The sequence below is a fragment of the Corapipo altera genome, unplaced genomic scaffold (genome assembly GCF_003945725.1).
Source record: "Corapipo altera isolate COAL_440 unplaced genomic scaffold, ASM394572v1 22b, whole genome shotgun sequence".
Classification (NCBI taxonomy): Eukaryota; Metazoa; Chordata; class Aves; order Passeriformes; family Pipridae; genus Corapipo; species Corapipo altera.
The window spans coordinates 25,084,690-25,106,090 of NW_020884876.1; the positions used below are offsets into that span (position 1 = coordinate 25,084,690).

Genomic DNA, 21,401 nt, shown 5'->3' on the forward strand with positions numbered 1-21,401 from the left:
AAGTTAAAATTTTTGACATCACTACATTTCCCAATTAATAGCAAGGACCAGACATAGTAGAATAGTTGCATTTAATACCTTTTCGTCTAGACTTTGCCCTTAAAAAGCAATGATATAGACATGAGTGTTGCAAAAGAAAAAAATGGTACATTTTCTGAGTCATTACAGAATGACTATCAGGAACATGGTAATCCACAGCCTCAGGGAGGATAACTCAGGCAGCCGAAAGGATTCAGGTAAAATGAGTCAGTATAATCGAAAAGCACAAGGGAAAACATGAAGTGAAAAGATTCACTTAGAAAAAAAACAGAGGGATGTAACAGAAGTACAAAAAACACTGTCAGATCTAAAGGAAATGAATTGAGAACTCTGGTTATGTTAGTCTCTCAAAATAAGGACAAGCAGATGGTCAGCAAAACTGAAAGGTGTCAAATTCTCAACAAAGATTGAAGTAATTTTTTCCTCACATCCTGCGTGACAAGACTTTGTCACAAAAAGCAACCGAAAACCGCAAAATTCAAGCCCTTCTTACGAATGTAACAAGAATTTACAAAATCCTCATAATAAAAGCGGCAGGATTAAACATGCTAACAGCAAAATAACATCTTGCTCGGTGGCTTACATCACCATCCATTAAAAACCAGAATGACAGTATATGTACTTGGCTAATTATCCATGGGCTACTTACCTGTTATTCATCAAATAACAGGCAAGCAGCAGGGCTAGATGAGTCTGTGTATAGCAATATCTACCCATCATTTTTGTACGGACAAAAGCTTGCCCCTTATTAAAAAAATAACTAAAGCCAAACATACTTACTGCTGTCATATATTGCATCTGATATAACGGGATCAAGTTTCCGTGTGAAACTGCCATTACTGTCAGGAAGAAAGGCTGTAAACATGAGACGCACGACACTGAGATCCATTTCTTTAGTCTGCTGTATCGCTGCCTGGCGGATAATTTCTCTCTCTCGTTCTGGAACCGACAAGGAGACAGATGAAGTAACACAAGGGGTAGGGGACCCATAACAAAACAGATGGAACAAACATTACTATCAAAAGGCACCAACAGCGAGGAAATGTGTTCTTTTACACAGTATCCATCGGGTTCTCTGTTTTTAAGCAGAGAGGAGCAGCTATTCAAATTATACTGCACTCATAATGCAGTTTGTGCATCAGATCTTATTTAAGGTATATAATTAAAAGACAGAAAATTACTATCTGATGCTCTCAATTTATAATGGTTGCAAAAAAGGACAAAGGCCACCACTAAGGACACTGGAATTCCTGGTGTTAAGAGTGATAAAAAGAAGGATGGTTCCTTTACACAGTACCTGAAAGCAACACAGACCACAGGTTTTACAAGGACACGGGTGAAACACAGCTGAAGGAAAGAGTGTTCTCGAAAGGAGGTCTCTAAGTTAATTAAGGATATCATGTCTTGCTGCAATAATGCAAAATTACTCTATGGCTTATTAAACAGTTTAAGAGCAATGGAATATAGGTGCAGAGGTGGGTACAGGCAGCTATGGAAGGAAGTTGCTTCCTTCTCATGTGTCTGTTGACAGCAAAGACTCTTTGTTTCAGACTCCCTAAAACACATCAACAGCACAACAGATCTTAATGCACATAGCCATAGGCTGTTCTCCTACCCAAGAACCTGTGTTTTTAGAAGCTCAATCTGTTTTTAGTAAAAGACCAATTAAAACCAGGCCATCATTTCTACATACCAGTTAGCTGTCTGTCTCCACATCCTTCTGCCTGCAGATAGCCAAGTTCAGGATGCACCAGGAGTCCCGGGTTGTATCCCTTCTTGCAAGCATCTATCATGCGTGTTTCCAGAGTTTCAAACACTTTCTTCTTTGTGACATGAAGTATTCCAAGATTTGCAAACCTGCCAAATTTTGGTTGAGGAAGGTATTTTCTTAATACTTTATGCCAAACTTGCAGCAGGCAGTCTTTCTGTTACCAGAGATGGTTACACAACTGAAGTCAAAAGGAGGACTCTGCAGGCTTACTTAGGCACTATTAGTTCTTGAGGGTAAATTCTCCACCAAGCAAAACTGAGCCAAGCTTATAACACATGTAAAATGAGCACCATCATATGGCAGTGACCTTATGGGTGCACAGGATTTTTCTATGGCATAAGTAGTAATTTGTCAGGTTTCAGACTTACACTGTGAAGGCAACTTACTAAACATTGGAAAATCTGGTTGTTACACTTTGTTTGCTCTGTCTTGGCAATGACATTAATATGTCATTCTGTATGTCTGTTAAGCAGAGAAACTGCTCAGAATAAGCTCCATCTGTTTAAAATGGTTTGGAGAGCAAGCTAAGAAGTTTACAACAGTGCAATATTTTCCAAAGAAAATATTTTAAACAAGGCTCTGCTCATTCATCCAGACACTTCAGGTATCTCTTTGAATGAAAACTTCCATAATGCAAGATCTGCTTTTGTAAAAATCTCTTGGCACATTTAAAAATCAATTAGATCTGGAAGTATGAAAACAAGACAATAACTCAATTTTCATGCAGGTCAAGTGAGGACAGGAAAGCTGTTTCTAAACATCTGACATCTGATGAAAAACAAGACAGGTTAGTAAATGAGCCAAACTTTTCAAGATGAAAAGGAGCATTTAAAATAAAGCTATTTAAATTGTTGTTCTCGGTAAAGTCAGTGCACTGGGCTTGGACATCAAAAGTTACAGTTTAAAAGAATATCTCTCTCCCAACCTTCTCAGCTTTTTAAACTTCATCTTCTTCACCAACAAAGACATTCTTGAGATCACAGAACTAAAACTCACAGCCAGCATGAAACCTGATCTAAGCCTGAAAACATAGTTGGGAGCCTCAGCTTCATTTACCGATATAAACAATTATTCCTTTAAATTAAACAAGAACAGACCAACTACAATTTCACAACAATCTTACTGCTTTAAACTTTGAAAGTTTGACTCATTTAGTATTTTCATGTTTATACATGTCTTGCATTAATTTCAAATTTAGTAATCCTATTTTCTAATGATTTTGTCTTAATTATATTCCTAGTGGTAGATTTCAACAAAAATAAAATATTGATCAAAGCAGTAATAAAAGCTTTTCTTCAGTAATGTTAGTCCCTTCTCTGATCAAATCTACTTACATTTTAAAGAATGGACTTACAATACAAATTTGGACTGGACACCAAGAGATTAAAATTCTACAAATTCTAAGTGAATATTATTTACTAAAACCTATTTAGCTTGCTTAGGACAAATTCTACAAAGGTAAAGAGCAACATCATTGATTTTTCTGTTTAAGATACAAATGAAACACAGATCAGAGCATGAAGACTAGTGCTCCATGTAGCTGCCTTAGCAGTATTTCTGCATTGCTTCTTACAATGTTGGTGCTCGGGTTTACAAAGGAGTTGACAGACTTACCCTACAACCATATCTTTAGGTCCTGCATTAACTGTGCACACTCCATCTTCACAAAATTTACCCACCAAGCTGTGAGCATGTAAGTGGACGTATTTCCCATTAGTTACTAACTGGACAATTACTTTTGCAGGTCCAACATAATTGCAGATCTGTAAACAAATATAAAAAATGTGGGATAGTTTGCTCACTATTTTTTTCTTAAATGGAACAAGTAATTCCAGTTCAGTATTTTCTGTCAGCTAAGTACAATCAAACTTCTATAGGAGAAATGTGTATGCAGTTCCTCATGAAATACAAATGGCAGACTAACTGTACCAGATCATCACAAAGAAGAGCCAACACATTTTTTTTGCAATTAAACTTGATATACAAATGGTAGAAGTAGTGACCAAAAAAGTTAAAGGAAAACATCTTCTGTTTCCTAAATCATGAATCTCAGTTTTACATTCTGACCATTTACTCCACATTGCTCTCCTTAAATTTCAATCAGAACACTGAATTTACAATAAACACAGCCACCTGTTAAAAAGCATACATAAAATGTATGTATTTAACTAAAAACCCTGCATTGTTTTGCCCAATTTGAAAATACTTTAAAAATTTATTTTTAAACATTATGATTTGTTTAAAACATTTTGGTCTCGTTACAATGACCCTTCAGGTAGAGATTTTAAAGTGAACGAATTCTACATTAATAGGTGTTTTGTCAGTTCAATATGCTACATCAACACATACTACCCAGTCCAGTAAATATCTCCCTTAAATGTACATGAGGATATATGCTAAATTCCCATCTAGAATTTTGCTGGACTAAAGCTATGACAAACTGTGTGCTTTCATAGAGCCAACTCTAGAAGATCACAAAATTTTTTTTCCCCTCTGCCATAATTTCTAATCACCACACATTTTTTAATAGCTTTTGAAACTGCAATGCCAAACAATGCCTCAAAAACACACCTAAAGTTACTAATAACATACCATATTGGTAAGTTATTTGCTTTACATATATTATTTAGAACTTTATTTTCTTTCCTCACAAGTAATACTCCAAGTCAGTTATGGGTTATGCACCACTTTCAAATTATGCTGAACACAAAATTACCCCACTTTTTCAAAAGCAAACATTACCTTCCCTCCTAATTCACTTAATTAACCCTTTTATCAATGTTGAGCTTTTTCCCCTCCTCCTCTGATTTTTCTTCTAATTTGCTTTGGGCAAAGTTCTTTGTATTACAGTGGCTTATAGATCTAATCAACCAAGGTATTAAAGGATCACGATAAACATTAAAGTGATGAATCAGTGATGAACTGAATATTTAAGGTTATATTGCTGATAAAATGCTGATAAGGAGGGATTGCCTCAATTTCACCACATTACTGAATCCTGCTAGCTTCCTTCACTCCAGTTAACCCCACTCTTGAACCCATTCCATCACAGCTGAAACACTTTGCATATGCACAATGCATGCCCTCCCTGCCTTTCTATTCACTGCTGAGAGCAAAAAAAATCCCAACTATGAAAAAGTTGTTCCAGGAGGAGCAGGTGTGCAAAAGCTCTCTTATTACTCACTGCCTGCTAGTTAACTGTATAATACTGTACCAATGTGCATTTTACAAGTGTTAGTTTATAAAATACAAGACCTGGGGTACTCATGCTTCCCTCTTGTTTCCAAATTGTAATCTCTGTTGGACTGAAACAATACAGAGATGCAGAATAGTCACCACTACACTATTTCTGTAATTCTAGGAGTGAGAAAATTCCTACGTGCCTTTCACAAAGTCATTTGAAAATAAAAAGGATTACATTTGGTGATAAATGTCACCACCACTACTACAATTAACTTTTCAAAAAGGTGGCTTTAAAAAAAATATTTTCATTTTATCCCTCACTATAAACAAGCCTTTTCCTGCTATAAAGCTCCTTTATAAAGCACATCTTCAGCACTACATTCATTATGAGTAACATGGATGTTCTAGTATCACATCAGAAAAGTTCAAGACAATCCTTCATCAGCTGTAGAAACCACAGTGAAACCAGAGGTAGGACTGCTGCACGTCAAGGACTTTCCAGCCTCTGAAAGCAGAACACAGAACTGCAGTGGTAACCAGATTGCAATCTCCCCCGTTACTCAGCTCAGCATGATCTTTGTAGTCTCTCTCTCAGGGGGAAAACAAAAGGGTTCTTAAAACATAATACCTTATGTAGGTCATTAGGCAAGAAAGGACTATTTTTGTCATCCAGTCTGATGTCCTATGTTGCAAAGGCTACAGAATGTCCCTGCACTGTCTCCTGCCTACATTTCTTATAGACAGACTTTCCTACTTGATTTTGAGACATCCAGGGTATCTTGGTGCCCAGCAAAATAGTCTGAGTGGTTAAATATCCTTATGTACCATAAACTAAGTCAGAAATAATTTTCCCATGTCCTTGAATAATGCCGCAATTTCAGAATAATTTGAAATTTATTCTGGCATTAAGGTATAAAAGTAACTATCACCTTTTATGTACAAACTTAAAAAACACTGTCAAAGGCATTAAAAGGTAGAAGGTATGTTACAATGCTGAATATCTATAGAAACATAGGGATTATGGTGTTGACAAAAAAACATATACTTGGCATGGAAGGGAGATAGTATGTGAGTGCTGTATGGCTCAAAATCAGTTGTGACCAAAAAAAATCACCTCCTAATCTTCAAATTAAAGATGAAGCAAAAAAAGAAAATAAGGAGTTCCTGGGAAGAGTATAGCTGTTATACTCTATTATATCCTGTACTGAAGCACCATTCAATTGATCTGATAAAGTTAAAATGCTGCAGGCTCACACTTATCTGCTGATTCTGTGTGAGAGATTTGTCTGAAAGATGAAAAGGACCCTGTGAACTCGAAGCTGAGTCAATTTCAAACAAAGACTTGAAAGTTTTTTCAGTTATTTCTGCAACCCAGATCCCAGCCAATTTTTATAGTTTCTGAAATTCTGCAAAAACTTTATAAGAACGTTTTCCTACTTCAAAGATGTTTCTTCCAATTACTCTTACAAGCAAGAAGTGAAACCAATCAGTCAACAACAGAAAGCAAATGATGGAAAAGACCATGTGAAACCTACAAAACCAGCAACTACAAAAACACCTATTTCTCTTTCTAATCACTCTGTTACAGCAACTCCACTATTTTCAGCCCATTTTCACACCTAAAACTGGATCAAGCACTTCAGTGTAAACCATGAGTATGTCCACACTAAGAACAGTATTCAAGATCAAAACACACATAGTAAACATATGAGGCCACTGGAAATCTTCTGTACAAGTTTTCTCACGTTTTTTTCAAGTACATAAACCCCAAGCAAATTATAAATAAAAAATGTAGTTAGTTAAGTAAGCTAGTGATAATATTTGACTTTCCAGTTTTATTCTGTCTTATACTACTGATTGTTTTTTCCCCTGGACAAAAAGATAATGACAAACAAGCAATTCAGAAGCTTTGATTTCAACTGTTCTAGACAGTAAAATTTTCCAGCACTGTGTTACTTGCACTAAGTGAATGAAAGTGAAATTTAAATGAAGCATTTTAGGTAGCCTTCCACTGCAATCATGAAATGTAACTTCATTATAACACATTAATTATCTGCAACTTCTCTGCTCTCTATAATAAAATCCATAGTTGTATAGAATCCTCTGAATATGCAAGATGTTTTCTACATATTAGGATTACTAGCAAAGAAAGGGTTAAACAAAGGAATATAATTCCATAAACCATAAATGAATCCCCTTTTTATATTATAGAAAAATACTGCTGTTATCTAGACTCCATTTGTCAGGACTGTTCCATTAAAACAAGAGATTTTACATCAATTCCACCTTGCTGTCCAGTGTACATTTGATTTAAGTGCAAAGACTGGCATTGTAGAACTGCTACACTAACTCCTGACCTACACCATTTACGACTATACTATACAGGAAGTGGTAACATTCATAATTAACTGCCGAAACACCTTGCACAGAGACAGAGCAAAGTCTTCAAAACTCTAGTCTTTATATGAAAGATGCATCTTGATGTGTTCCAGCTTAACTACAAGTTAGTGATGGTGCAGGGAGAAAAAACAATGGTGAAGTCGGACAGCCCGCATTATGCAAGAGGTCGTATGACATAAATTTATTTTCTTTCGGCCTTCAATCCATAATCCTATGAAAACAGAGCAGGGAGGCTGCAATGCTTTTTAGTGCAATAAAGATGTCTATTTTCAGGACATTCTATGGTAGCTACTGGTAAATTATATCAGTTTTCTGTGCCAAGCTGGCCAAGCAGAAAGCAGATCCAAATGTGAGTTGCACTGACCACATCATGGTCAAGGTTTAAAGATCTTTCACAAAGCCTCATTTTTTACAGCACAGCCAAAGCTCATGCTACTGTCCTTTCACTGCACTGTGATCAACTAATAATGGAGGTTTTATTGTGAAAACATTGGCATAGGAGTAAAAAAACCAACCAAAAACATCAAAAAATCAAATCAAAACAAAAAACCCCAACACAACAAAAAATAGCAATCTTCAGCTGTGCTCCCCTCAGTTATGACAAGGTGAGCACACTGACAAAACACAGAAGAGACTTACAGGAAAAGGTGTGAAACACTTCTGTCTTTACTGGCACCACTTGAATCAAGAACAGGCACTAACAAGCAACGGCCTTGAGGAATTTACTTGTTGTGTTCCCTTGCCAGCCTCTCCCAGCAGGTGTTGCCATGTGGGGATTTGTACTAGCAAAAAACCCAGATGCACACAGTAGGACGGGAGGGAGGGGAAGGGACATGTGTGTGTGTGGGGAAGCTTTAGATGAAATTAAAATCTGATGATCAATGAAATTAGAAGGTTTGATGGAAAGCCAAAGAACATTGTGCTTTCTAGTTTCCTATATAACTCCTCATTGCATATCTCCTTGTCATGCTATTGTGTGACTTATGACATCTTTATAAAGTATCCCTTGCATTATTATCAATATACAATTAGACTGGAATCCAAGGATTGGGCTCAATTGAAGTAGATTATTTTATATCTGAACATACCAATGAAATTTCATTCATTGGTTCATCATTACTGTCAAAACAGAAAAGAGGAAAGCAAGTAGATCATTTGCCTGGGCTAGTAATTTTTCATAGGAGTTTTGCAAGGCTATATGAAATCAGCTTTCCCACCTTCTCAATTTGCAAGACTAACTGCCTAGGCTACCTCAGCCAATGCTGATTATTTTCCATTGAGTCATGCTTATACTGATCCTTTTGGAGATGCAACTGTTCCAAACTCCGGCCTTTCCCAAGACCTGCAAATGAACTACACACATACTGAGGAGAGGCACGCACCAAGGCAGAGGTTGACTGTGTGCCACTCTTCCCTCCTCTTCTTTCCCCACAAAGGAGTAAGAGAGAACACCAGAATTAAAATACATTAAGAAGTAACACCAGAATTAGAATACATTAACTGTGCGTCTCATGAGATAATCTGTAGTACAATAGTTCAAAGACATAAGGTAATAAGACCAAGACTTCCATTTAAGTTAAAAAATACTGACAAGATGCAGTGTACATTTTCTCAACTTCTGCAGAAAAGGAACTTGCTGCAAGAACCATAGGCAAAGACAGTTGTCCAATCCCACAATGACTAATCACTAATATTCATATTATGCCTCCACAGAACATTCCTTTGATTAACATATTTGAATTTTTTCCAGGGGGAAAAAAAAAAAATCCACCAAAAGAGTTCAGCCAACACCTGAACATAACATCGTAACTATTAAAATGAGAAGTTTTAAGTTGACTGTAAAGGACTTAAGTTCTTACGAACAGAGTATTCTAGAGGTATTGAATAAGCAGTAACATAAACAAAAAAAATAGGAAAACTTGGTAAATAGCATCCCAGAGTGAAGTGGAATAACTAAGTAGTCTCGTGCTTTGCAATAGAAGTGGAGCAACTGAACAGCTCAGGCCTTGCTTGATGTTAAAACTGCACCGTAGAGAAGAGCTCCACTAGTCCACATGAGGGCAGTGAGGTGGTTGGTGCAGGAAAGCTTACCGCCCAACTGCTGGTAGATAAAAATGGTGCCAAAATAACCCCACAAATCTGAAGAAATCTTTATTTTCAAAATCAATCACATTTTGAAAGTTGGGACTGAAATGTACTCACTCTTGAGTAATTTCATACAAATGTATGTTGCTATGCAGTAACTCTACACATACATATGACACTTGTATTCAGTTCAGAAAATTAATGATTTATGTACTTACTTTGACCTGAGGGTAAGATTTTTTGTTCTTTTCACTAGAAGCACCAGGAAGTCCACCATGTGAAGGTCCTTCACACACATATCGAAAACGAAACCCCCTCTGTGGAAAGAAAGGAAAAGAAACTTGAAAGGCGTTCTGAAACAAAACCAAAAGAAAAATAGCACATGCACACATACAAACAAGACTTGCCCAAATGGAAAAGTTACAACTGTTCATCCCTGAAATGCTGAGTGATGTTTTAAAAAGCACAACTGAACTGTAGCTCTGGAGAAACTGTTCTATTCTCACTCTTACCCACAGCAGCAACCTGAATTTTTTTTCTTTCAGTTAAGATATTTTAAAGCAGAGATCTATTAATACTCTCAAACCAGGATAAAAACTAACATGCACAGAATGCAAGAGCAGATACTCTCTCCCATGATTGCTGCTAGGCAGACAAAATTGAAGCCAATAATAATGAAGTCCAAAGCATCATAAAGGAAAGAATAGGAATGAAACAGAAGAAATGCTTCTTCCTTCTGGGAAAAGTGTATGAAAGCTGTTATCTACCAATGAAGTCCAGAAAGAGAACAAAAGCTTCAGTGGACTTTGGCTGGGTTTTCATCTCAGATACATAAATAGACATCTGAATATACTTTAGAGAACTGTAGGATGCTGGCAACCAGTCCAGAGCACAGCTCTCCACTGATTCTGTTTTTATTTATAGCAAATAACATCCCGTTTACTTAACACAGTAATCTATAAGGCACAAGAGATGCAAATCTTAAGCAAGTGTATTTGGTAACTCTAACTCAACCATGTATTTCATGTGGTCCCCAATTTTCCATTCAGATCTACTCTTCAGTCTTGCAATTTCTGGCAAAATTCCCATCATTCCCAGATCCCAGTGTCTGTTCAAGTAGCAGCAGTTAGTGTGGTACCCTTTGTCAAGAGTCATTCAGCTTCTCTCTGATAGAAGACAACTCTGAATTTGAAGTCTATATTAGCTGAAAGCAAACAACACGATTTAAAACTACTCTGTAAACATTAGCTTCCAATACCTATCTCGCTAAAGTCTTTTCAGGTTAAGAACTTGTTTCCCAGGCAAATCTAAAGATCTGACTTTTTTCAGATATTGCCTTCCCAAGGTGAACTGAGTGACCAAGAGTATGCAAGTGAAGTGCCCAGCTATGATGAGCTTGAGCTCAAGTTGTCCAAAAGGCAAAGCATCCTCTGCAGTCAGGAAAAAAAGATAACCCAGTCTCTCTTCACCTTGACGCCTTTAAACCAGCAGATCCAGCAGTCACCTGTGTGGCTTTCCTCAGTCTATTTTCTTTGCTATCCTAGCTATATTTTCACACACACAGTCTTACTCCCCTCATCTGTCTGTTCCAACAGTGATCGTAAGCTCATCACTCTGGTGATGAATCACCCCATCACTCTGCTGATGAATCACCCTCATCACCCTGTTAAAAACCATTGCCCAGCTTGCCACATGGGAATTCCACAAGAGGAGCCAGTTGCTGAGAAGTCACACATGGAAACAATGGTTTCTCCTTACCTACTGTATCCTGTCAGGCCCACTATACAAAGACATGGCCTGATTTGGAATGAACTAAAACAACAAGGAAGAGGCAGCATATTCCAAGAGTTCACAGTACACTGCTGTTTCACTTATGACTATGATGAAGAGTTCCTAACTCTGGATGTGTGCTCAAGCACAAAAATGTCTTTGCTGTGTGATTGGAACCATATTCGCCACTGCATCCTGCCAGGAACACTGGATTGTGCTATGCTTCTGTAGAAGACCAAGAGGGAGCGGGACAGCTTTTAGCCACCCTCTTCTACTGTTTACTGAACAGCTCCGTAAGATACGGTTTTCTGTAACTCATTGGGGCAGACGGGAAAGGCGCGTCCATACTGTAACAGCTTCGGGAAGAATCCTTGTAATTGCCGGTGCCACCAGCTAAAGGGGAACAATACCCAGGCAATACTTCAGGGCAATCTTTACCCAGCAATCACTCTGTACATCAGCTGCACGAAAACTAACCAGTGAATTGGAATAACTTTTCTACTGTCAGAGGAACATAAGTCAGTGTTTGCTACACAGTCAGACAAAAAGTTACATTCAAGCACTTATCTTCATTTTTCTTGGATTAATCAAAACAGACAACCACAACAAAAGGAATCTCAAAGAACTGAATTTCTTTAACATGACAAAGCTCAAGTCAAAAGTTCCTGTAATTTGGGAACAGAGTGAAGTGGTTTTGTTTTTTCCGTCTTGTGTTTCAAGAAACATGAAACAAATCCTAAAAATTTTCCGGGTTTGGTCTGCTAGTCTATATTTCCAAATACTGGGGTACTGCAAGAGTCACTTCTAAGATGAAAAGTCTATACTTAGCAAGACACAGTTTTAAAATCCTCAGGGGTTTTTTGTATTACGACACTTCCACAGAGACACAAAGACGAAAACAAAACAAAACAGGCAACGATTTAACTACAAGAGTTAAAAATGCTCATGTTCAAGTGTCACATTTGTTCTGAGAGTTCAGCCTTTTCTGTACTCTTTCTTTCTAGTCTTAAATTTATTCAAAGCTGAATGTAGTAATTCGTTTTCAAAATGTAGTCTTGTTCTTACCTGTTTTGGCTGTTCTATGATTTGAAGATATGGTCCATCTGCTAACATAAAAGAAAGAAAAGTATTAATAGAAATTATATTTTTATTACTATGACATATAAGTTGCAGGGGTACAATTATGTCCTTGAATGTCTTGAGATAAAATTTTTGAAAGCACCTAAGTCTCCTCAGAACTTAAATTTCAATAAATAATTTAATCACTTGGCGGTCTGTCATTTCCAGCGTTCCTGGAGACCAGCGGAGTAAGAAGAGAGGGATTAATTTTAGCTCAGAGGGCCTAAATGGGCAACTGATCACTCAGTTAAAATTTGCAAGGGTGAATAAGAACAGGATCCTCCCCTCGTCACTGACAAGGAGCCTGGCCTTCTTGAGCTAAGGTTAACTTTTGTATTTAAAACCCTTGGGCTCTAAAGACTATACTCACAAGCTTTTGGCCTTAGGGCTTCCTACTGAATATGTGCTTTCGAAAGTCTGGAGACAGCCAATGGGAAGCTCTGAGGTATGGGAATACAAGAGGAATTCAAGCTGCCTCAACATGCCCTAACAGTCAGAGCTGCTTTAAATAAAATCCTGGAATTGAGAAGACTAAACAATTTACATTCTTTTAATAATTTCAGATACACTTCTAAATATACTGTTCTGCTGTGCCTCTAAAAACACTGAATACACTCAATTTGCTTAGAGATGGAGACTCTTTTGAGGTCCATCTTGATCATGGTGCCAATACACAGGATTATGTTCTACTAAAATTCTACTTACATCTTTTAAAGACGGCTTCCTTAAACAACTTTCAGTCTCATATGGTGGTTAACTTTATACTACAAACCTCATTTAAAATTCACCAGTTTAAACAGTCTTGGAGCAGATCCTAAATCCAATGAGAATTCAGTGTCACCTGAGTTAAGAATTCATCACCTGATCAAAGCTTAGCTCCAGCTCTGACCATTTAGATTATTTACATCAAGAAGGAAAGCTCTCTAGGTGGATGGCTGTGAAATAGTTCTTCAAATGCAAGCCACTGGAGTCTGAAAACAACAGTTCCAAGAGGTATGATTTCTTCCCTGCCTCTTGCTAAGCAGACAAGAAGATTTGCATTTTAATGCTAAAAAATCAGTTGTTTTCAAAGTAGATTCCAAACAACAGCTTCACTGTGAATACCTACATAATATTTTGTCAGCCATATTCCTGTCGGAATTACGTATCACCCACTTCTACTCTATTAAAGGTATTAATGCTGAGGAATCAAGCAAGCTCACTGGGACACGTGAATCCTCCAAAGCAGACAAGGCACAGCGCTGTGGCAGAGCCAGCAAGCACACAAAGCATTCCATGCCCTGCCACATCCAGGTGTGATCTGCCTCTGAACAACTGCACCATCGGCAAGTACCACACCAACTACATAGAAGTTGGCTTCAGCACAGAACTACATACTCGCATCAACTTTTATTTGCCAATAAGCCCAGCGTTTAGCGATACTTAAAAACAGCAAGGGATTCATTAACATATGGTTTGTAGTATGACTACATGCACCCTTCTCAGCTCCTCAGTACAACTTCATTATAATAAAATAGACCTTTGTGTCTTTGGTCAGCACAGGTCTTAACTGAACAAGCTTCACTCAACATGGAAGTTGTGACAAATACAACAGTGGATGAAATCAGTGTTCTACTGCTGCAGTTAGCTGACTCAGCCACTGAATTATCTTCATGCCAAAGTTATATTGCAAATGTCAGTCACAACAATTCCACATATAAAGATAATTTATTTCCTAAGGCCAACATTTGTCCTTTCATGTGTAAAAGTAAACTTGAAGTCATGCAAAAAGTTGCCTCAAGACCATATACACACGACCTTACATTAGAAAGCATGAAAAACAGTTTGGACTTCAACTTTAAAAGATGTAGAGTAATATTTAGCTTTGGTCTTATGTTTCAGTTTTTGTCTGTAACAGAGTCAAGATGAACTGAGTTGGGTCTAAGCAATATATCAGCACTTAAATTTAAGACCTCTGTTCATAGACCTCTAACCCTTCTCATGCTTTAGGCATCTGAAACTTTATACTTTAACAATCCAGAAGCCTTGTATTTTCTGGGCACTGGTAGAAACAATGCACCTAAAATACAACTGTGTAGTTCAACATTCAACCAAGCCTTGAGGGCACGACCTGCAAAGTAATTGTTCTTTGGCTGTTCTCCTCTTAGGAATTAATTTTCTAGTCATACACATTGGATTAGTACCCACACAAAGTACTATCCCTTTCTCTCAAACATTAGCCAGAAAAGGAGGCATTCTTATCCTATGGCTAAGTGGCCGCAGAAGTCCCCCAGGATGCAGCAGATCCAAGTTTCAATTTTTCCTCAGCATAAGGAAATGCAAATTCCTAAGAGAGGGATATACACTATCTTGCCATATTGGAAAGCTCAAAGGAAATTCTTTACACCACTGAAATGGTTTGACCTTGCACAACACTTGTGAAAATTCAGGGAAATTAAAACCTTGGGACTGTGGTTCTTCTTCCTCCTTGGAAAAAAGTTTATAAAAAGCAGACAAAGATACCGACTAAAAAAAAAATAAAAATCTTACATACTAACACCAGGAAAGTGCAAAAAGATGCAGTGCAAATGTGCAAAGGCAAACTAGATGGTTGTTATCATTAATCATATTATATAAATCATATACCAATGTATTTAAAACACAGTTTTGTGAGGTCTTATTTTAACCCTTGGGTTTTGCGACTAAACGTTTTCTTTTACAGTGACTTAGTAATTTTCTGGCATAGCATTTGAACCAGACCCAAATAACAGTAGAGTGCAATGCCCTTAATTACACCTGACATGCTATTTAAAAATTAATCAGCAATGTTCAAGAAAACATACAGGCATAAATGGCATATAATTTTGATTATAGAAAGGATTTTACTCCATGAAAAGTCTCATACAACTGTCTTTACTAAATTCTGAATACTTCCCAGAATTACATTTGACAGCCTAACATCAGCTATGTGTGGTTCCTTCTTTCACTCATAATTTCCCACGGAAAAAAAAAAGACATTTAGTGTTTTGCACACGGAAGCTTTTAATATTTCGTTTCTATTACTAGGCATGTCTGGTCTAAGCAGACAGAGAGCAGGAACCTGAAGATAAACACCTTGTAAGAGAAACTAATAATGACGAGATTTTTGCACCTCTGTTGTAGCCTGGAAGGTTGATTGCTTCACATTCTTGTTTGACAAGCAACCCCCTTTTAAATGTTAACCAACCACAAGAAGGAACACTACCTAATGCATAGCTTAAGTTCTACTTTTGCCCTACAGAGAGGCTGAAGGCACACAGTCACGGAGCTGGCCTTCACACAGGGATCACTCTCATGGTTGCCAAGAGCCAAGTTCTGACACGAGCGCTTCTCACGATTTGCCTGGCATTGCTGCAGCCAGGAGGGCCAAGAACTGTAACTAAAACGTGCAGTCCTCCAGCGTGGAGGGGCTTTGGTGCAGACTGCTACATCTTGGGTATGCTTCAGGGCTTCTTTTTCCATCTCCTCACCTCGGTTGCCACAGACCAACTTGCATTCCGCTGCCTCACCTCCAGCCTGAGTCACAGTCCCACTTCCCCACGTCTTCTTCAACTGCAAAGTTTCTTCATTTTCCTTCCTGCCTGAGTCAGAGGTCCTCCTGCCTCCTGACACTCCCACCACTTACATTCTTTCTTCCTCTTGACAGGCCTCACCCTACACACACACTTCCAAAGGAGCACCCATCTTAGGCTCCCTCTTGATTCCTTCTTCCCATCATAACAAAAATCAAGGAAAAACGGATCTATCTGTAAGGTTGGTGGGATATGTCTGCAAGTCTGGCAGCACTGTTGGACTAGTGAGGTCCTTTATCTAACAGCTTAGCTAGTACCTGAAACCATTCAATTCAACCTGCAACCAGCTGTGGACAAGTCTCCCGCTTACCTTCTCTCTGCTTATGGATCTCCCAGAATGGGCATCTCACCCTCGTAATTGCTGTTATAGAATGGACATGAATGAAAACACAGCCTCTAGGTTTTGATTGTTAAATCCTACACCAACCCTCTTGTGTCCATCCTGGCACTGGTACCTTGCTGCTAAAAGCTCAGACTCAAGACCTAGTGCCTTATGCTTCCTGAAGGCCTGTTGAAGCATTTGCACGTCCTCCCTGTCAGGGATTCACCTGCACAAGAACACACTCTCCAATCTCAACTCTTCAGTGTTCAAAGCATGATGTTTAAAGCAAGCAGCACATGGGCTTTGCTTAACCTCTTCCCTCACTTCACTCTTCAAAACACAAGCACAGAAGATCTAGAAAGAACACCAGAAACAGTATGCAAGTCTGTTCAAGCTTTTGAGAGCTAGGGCCACTGCCTGGGACAGAGAAAATGAACACCCGTTTCGGTTTTGGTAATGGTTGGGCTTCCTTGAATCTCTAACCATATCTCTCTCTGAAAAAATATGAAATAAAGCTTTCTTAAGTGCCTTCTTTTTCCCTCTATGCCCTTCTCATTTCTGAACAGCAAGCATCACACAGAGCTGGACAGAGGAGGTTAAAGAAATACTAGAAAACTAATTTTAGCAGACTCCAGGCAATAATGTTCAGCTCCTGATGGCCCTGCTTCAACTTCAAAGGTTTAAAAACACACCACTTAATGCCAAGAGCTAGTTAGACCAGAGCCCCTAGAACACAAAACAATTAACTAGTTCCTGGAACCACCTCTAACTGGCACACGGATTGCTGTGTTCCATAGTTGTAGATGACTTTGTATAATCAGGAGCGAGTAAGAAACATCCCAAATTATAAACCACTTTGCCCACAACTCTGCCCATTTCCTCTCCAATGTAAGGCATCACTTTGTCTCTCCACTACACAGTGGACATCTCATTGATGTGTATCTGCTTTCACACTGTCTAAACATGCCATGGATAATGCTCCCTCCATCCCTGATGCCACTGAGATTCAGTACCTAACTCTGAAAGGCAGGATACTTCCCAATGAGCCAGAGGCTGACTTTGTGACATACTGGTTGTGCTGGTGGTGCTGTTTTAAACACACAGTTCCATCCTGTAACTTGCACTGTTATGGCACTTGTTATAGATCCATCTCTTTTCCACCAAACGCACACAGAGACTACTTCTCTTTCTAGACGTAGATGCAAATGTAGAACTTGAACTACGTAATTATCTTCTACAGCTTTAGAGATAAAATAACAAATTCTAATTTTTATTTAAAACTGGCATATATGAGAGAGAAAAAGAAGTGAGCAAAGACACGAGAACTAACAATGTCATTGAGAAAATCATTATCCCAACATCTCAAAGGTTTTCTACTATTACTGTAAATATTAACATAACAGCAGAATGTTTATCATCAGAAAGTCCCCAATTTCCCATAGCTATTTGTTGATTCAGGTACACTGGCAATCCATGGTTATATATTAAACCTGTCTGCCAATGTAATAGGTCTGACCTTGTGCATTTATGAATGCACAGACTGAAAGATCATCCAACTGTCCTAGAGAAAAATCATTTTTAGAACATTTATTTCACTCTTTCCATATCTCAGTTGGAAGTATTCCTGGAAAATCCCACATGAATTTTTAACTAACTTCGCTGTGTAGAAAGATATCATTAATTAGTCCCTGCTTGGAAACCACTGAAGCAGATTAAATAAATTATTATATTATCTTACAACTGAAGAGCTAGTCCATAATAACAACAGGGCATAGTTTCAAGCAGGGGAGGAAGTAAGTAATACAGTGATACTACTCAAGAAACAAACTGACTATGGCATCATTAGATGCTGTCAAGCTTTTTTAAATCTTAACTTTTTGTTTGCAATAATCTGAAATGCAGGATTCTTTACCGAATCCTATTTTGTATACAGGGAACTAGGCAGCTATAGTGCAGCAGTAGACAAGAGCAGTGGCACATATAAAAAAAAAGGCCTTTTTCTAAGTAATTTTGTAAATTAAGGACAAAACTAGACTTAGCTCAGTAAGAGTTTTCTGTGACTGCAGAACTCAATGAATCCTTGACTGCCTGACACGGTTTTGAAAACACCTGTTTTCTACTTTAGACAGGACATAGATGTCTGAAAGTAAGTTCATGAATATAAATGAATAATTGGTATGGAAGGAATGATATGGCATGAGGAGTATAGAGTACACTTAAAAGGTACATGTAAGAGAGCTCCTTATGGGGAAATTTCCATAACCTTATTTGTTCCACAGAAACTCTGGGAGGAGAGCGAAAAAAACCTCTTGGTATACAATGCACAAGTTATTTAATCCTACACAGATGAGTCTTAGAGAATAATTTTATCTGTCTTAATAAAACCACACTGCAAACAAATGATTGCAACAATTATTTGTTGGATGTTTGTCCATATTCGTCAAGAGCTTTGCTCATCAGAACATTGTATCTTGAAACAAAATTATCTGTACCATATGTGTTTCTTGATGCTTTCTTCCTACTACTCAGTCAAGAAAACTGAAGCATGGTTTAAACAAGGAAACACTAAAACAGTAAGCATGCCTTCATTTTTATTTTAAAGTCAGTATTTATTGTTACTTCAGGGTGAAATTTTCCCTACGAAGGAAAATGCTAAATGTTTATTTTATTTTACCCTTTATACCTTCACTGCTGTCAAGTGTATCAAATATTGCAAGCAGAAGTGGTTTGCACTTTCAACAAACAAAAGCAATTTGTAATACAGAAGATACTAGCTACATCCTGATACAACAGTCAGATAGATAACAACAGAAAGTTCTCCTGTTAAAAGACATTAATAGCTATATTGGAGATATATATATTGAAAAAAAATCACATAAGCTGAAGTAAAATTTTATTTCCTTCTTCCTTTCATATCAGCTATTCCAATAAACTAAGCAGGAAAAAAAAATTTTCCCAATTCATGTAAGAAGTAATATTAATATAGAAATTTAATAAGCAAAACCAGACTAAGGTTGATCAAGCAGCTAATACTGATTGAGCTATAATGGGTTTGTATTTGTTATTACTGTTCTTGAACCATACTGTAAGAGCTGCATATCAGACCTCTGCAGAATACTATTTGCTTATTTTCAGCAGTTTGTTGCAAAATTTGACTCTGAACTTTTAAATGAGTGTTATTATTCAGGAAATTGTCAGGTACTTCTAATACCACACTGCCACTTTACAGGAAACAGAGAAGTCACAGAGAAGGAAAAACACAGGAAGTTAATATTCTCTACACTTTACTAGTGAAAAACAAACACCTTAAGAACTACCATAACAACTGAAAGCGTTCAAAAGGAAAAGAAGTGCAACCTGGCAATACAAACAGGTCACTGAAGGCACAAATTTAGAAAAAACCCAATACAAAATAATTCATAAAATCAGGTCACTCAAAGCTCTTTGGTCACAGTTCTGGTTTGAGCTGGGAAACTTGTTGAAACTTTCAGTTTCTATACAAGCCAAAAGAGAACCAGATTTGCCTCACTGCTGAAAGTTTCATGCGGGTAAGAAAGAGATGCAAAAAGATGTAAAAAAAAAAAAAAAATCTAGTTGACAACTTTGCAATCTAGCATTACGAAAGACTGGAAACAAAAAAGCCTCTGAAAAGAATTTTACAAAAGGAAACAAACAGGAAGAATCAGCAGGACAATAGCACCACTAAATAGTAATGGTTCTTACCTGTTCGCATTGGTAAGTCTGAAGGGATGTAATTTGTACTATTAAATAATGCATTCATTCCCATGAACTGATCCATTGCAAACATCTACATTGAAAGAAAATATACTCTTCATTACTACATGTATACATAATTGCATAAAGCATCTATTAGCAAAGAATTTCAAAGTTCTCTGCAAATATTGAGACTGCAAACACTTTGTTGAATTACATGAACATCTTATAGCTAATTTATTTTTACTGGCAACAGCAGTGTAAGTAAAGCTGATAGCACTGCCCCAAGTTCCATCACTATCATGAGACCGTACTGACCTCAGCATAGTTTGTAAACGTGCATTTTACTTACATGCACTAACAACTATATATTCAAAAGAGCTTATACAGTAAATTTTGAAAATCTGACACTAGATGTCTTGCCCAAGGCCTTGCTGAGAACCTGTGAGTTTTCATTTTCACTTTGCTGATTAAACCTCACCAGACTACATTCCTTATGTAAATATATTGACAAGGTCTAATGCAAGAAACAGTATACCCAGGTTAAAGTTTAATTTATTTTTTTTTTTTTTAGCACTGACATGTCTTAACTCACTGTAATTGTTGTCAGGTATAAATCTATCTTCTTCCAAAGTGGAGAAAGAATAAAGGAGAAAATACTTGCTCTTTGAAAATCAGAGTGAGTAGAAATGATCTGTTCTTTATTTAAACTTTTCACCCAAGCACCATTTTCACAGTTCAGATCTAATGAGATCAGGAAGAGCTGATAAGAGTTAGGCCTACCAATCTGTGTGAGTGAAGGAACATTTTACTCATCTATGTCAATGCAAATATCATAAAAAATTACACAAAAAGGCCTTCTGTGGCATAAGGGGTTTTATTTTAGAAAAAGTCCACTGTCCACCACAGCAGAAACTTCACACTAAGTGTCACAGGCAGGCAGGGCATAAAAATAAGTAATTTTTCCAAATGCTTATTTCAGCAGGCCTTTACATTTCAACCATTTAACTAGTGGTAAGGCACTTTACAGATCACATAAAAATCACCTTAGGAAAAAAAAACACCTAGATTTCCCCAAATCTGACTTCTTCAGTGCAAAATGCTTTGATATGTCCATGTTGTTAAGCCTAGAAAATGACAGGACACTATGAGATAAAACCTAAACAGAGAGCTAGAAGAGGATACAGGTATACTGAAAACATACAAATCCACTTACTTGGGGATCAGATACTCCCATAATATAGGAATCTTCTGCTGCCATTTTAAGTCCTGAAACATAAAACCATGATTAGAACTCTATTTTTTTTTCCAATGTACAGCAGTAGAGAAACCTGGAAAATGCTAGAGTTAAAAGTCCCATCTCTAAAACTTCTTATTTTACTCATCACATTAATGATTTTTAAAATAC

The 21,401-nt window shown here is 37.4% G+C and overlaps 1 protein-coding gene across 5 annotated transcripts in view; it reads right to left on the minus strand.

The window, feature by feature from the left end:
• The window catches only part of NFKB1 (nuclear factor kappa B subunit 1), a 55,721-nt gene that overhangs the window by 23,278 nt on the left and 11,042 nt on the right, over positions 1-21,401 (minus strand). For 2 of the 5 annotated variants that reach the window (XM_027635790.1, XM_027635793.1), the window contains exons 2-8: positions 21,210-21,262; positions 20,003-20,087; positions 12,314-12,354; positions 9,697-9,795; positions 3,425-3,573; positions 1,733-1,896; positions 820-978 (exon numbers count right to left, since the gene is read on the minus strand). In XM_027635790.1, the coding sequence (XP_027491591.1) occupies positions 820-978; positions 1,733-1,896; positions 3,425-3,573; positions 9,697-9,795; positions 12,314-12,354; positions 20,003-20,087; positions 21,210-21,254 (742 nt within the window). In that variant the 5' untranslated portion in view covers positions 21,255-21,262. Of the gene's footprint in view, positions 1-819; positions 979-1,732; positions 1,897-3,424; positions 3,574-9,696; positions 9,796-12,313; positions 12,355-20,002; positions 20,088-21,209; positions 21,273-21,401 lie in introns of those variants that run through there. The other 3 variants (XM_027635792.1, XM_027635794.1, XM_027635791.1) reach the window with 3 other exon arrangements.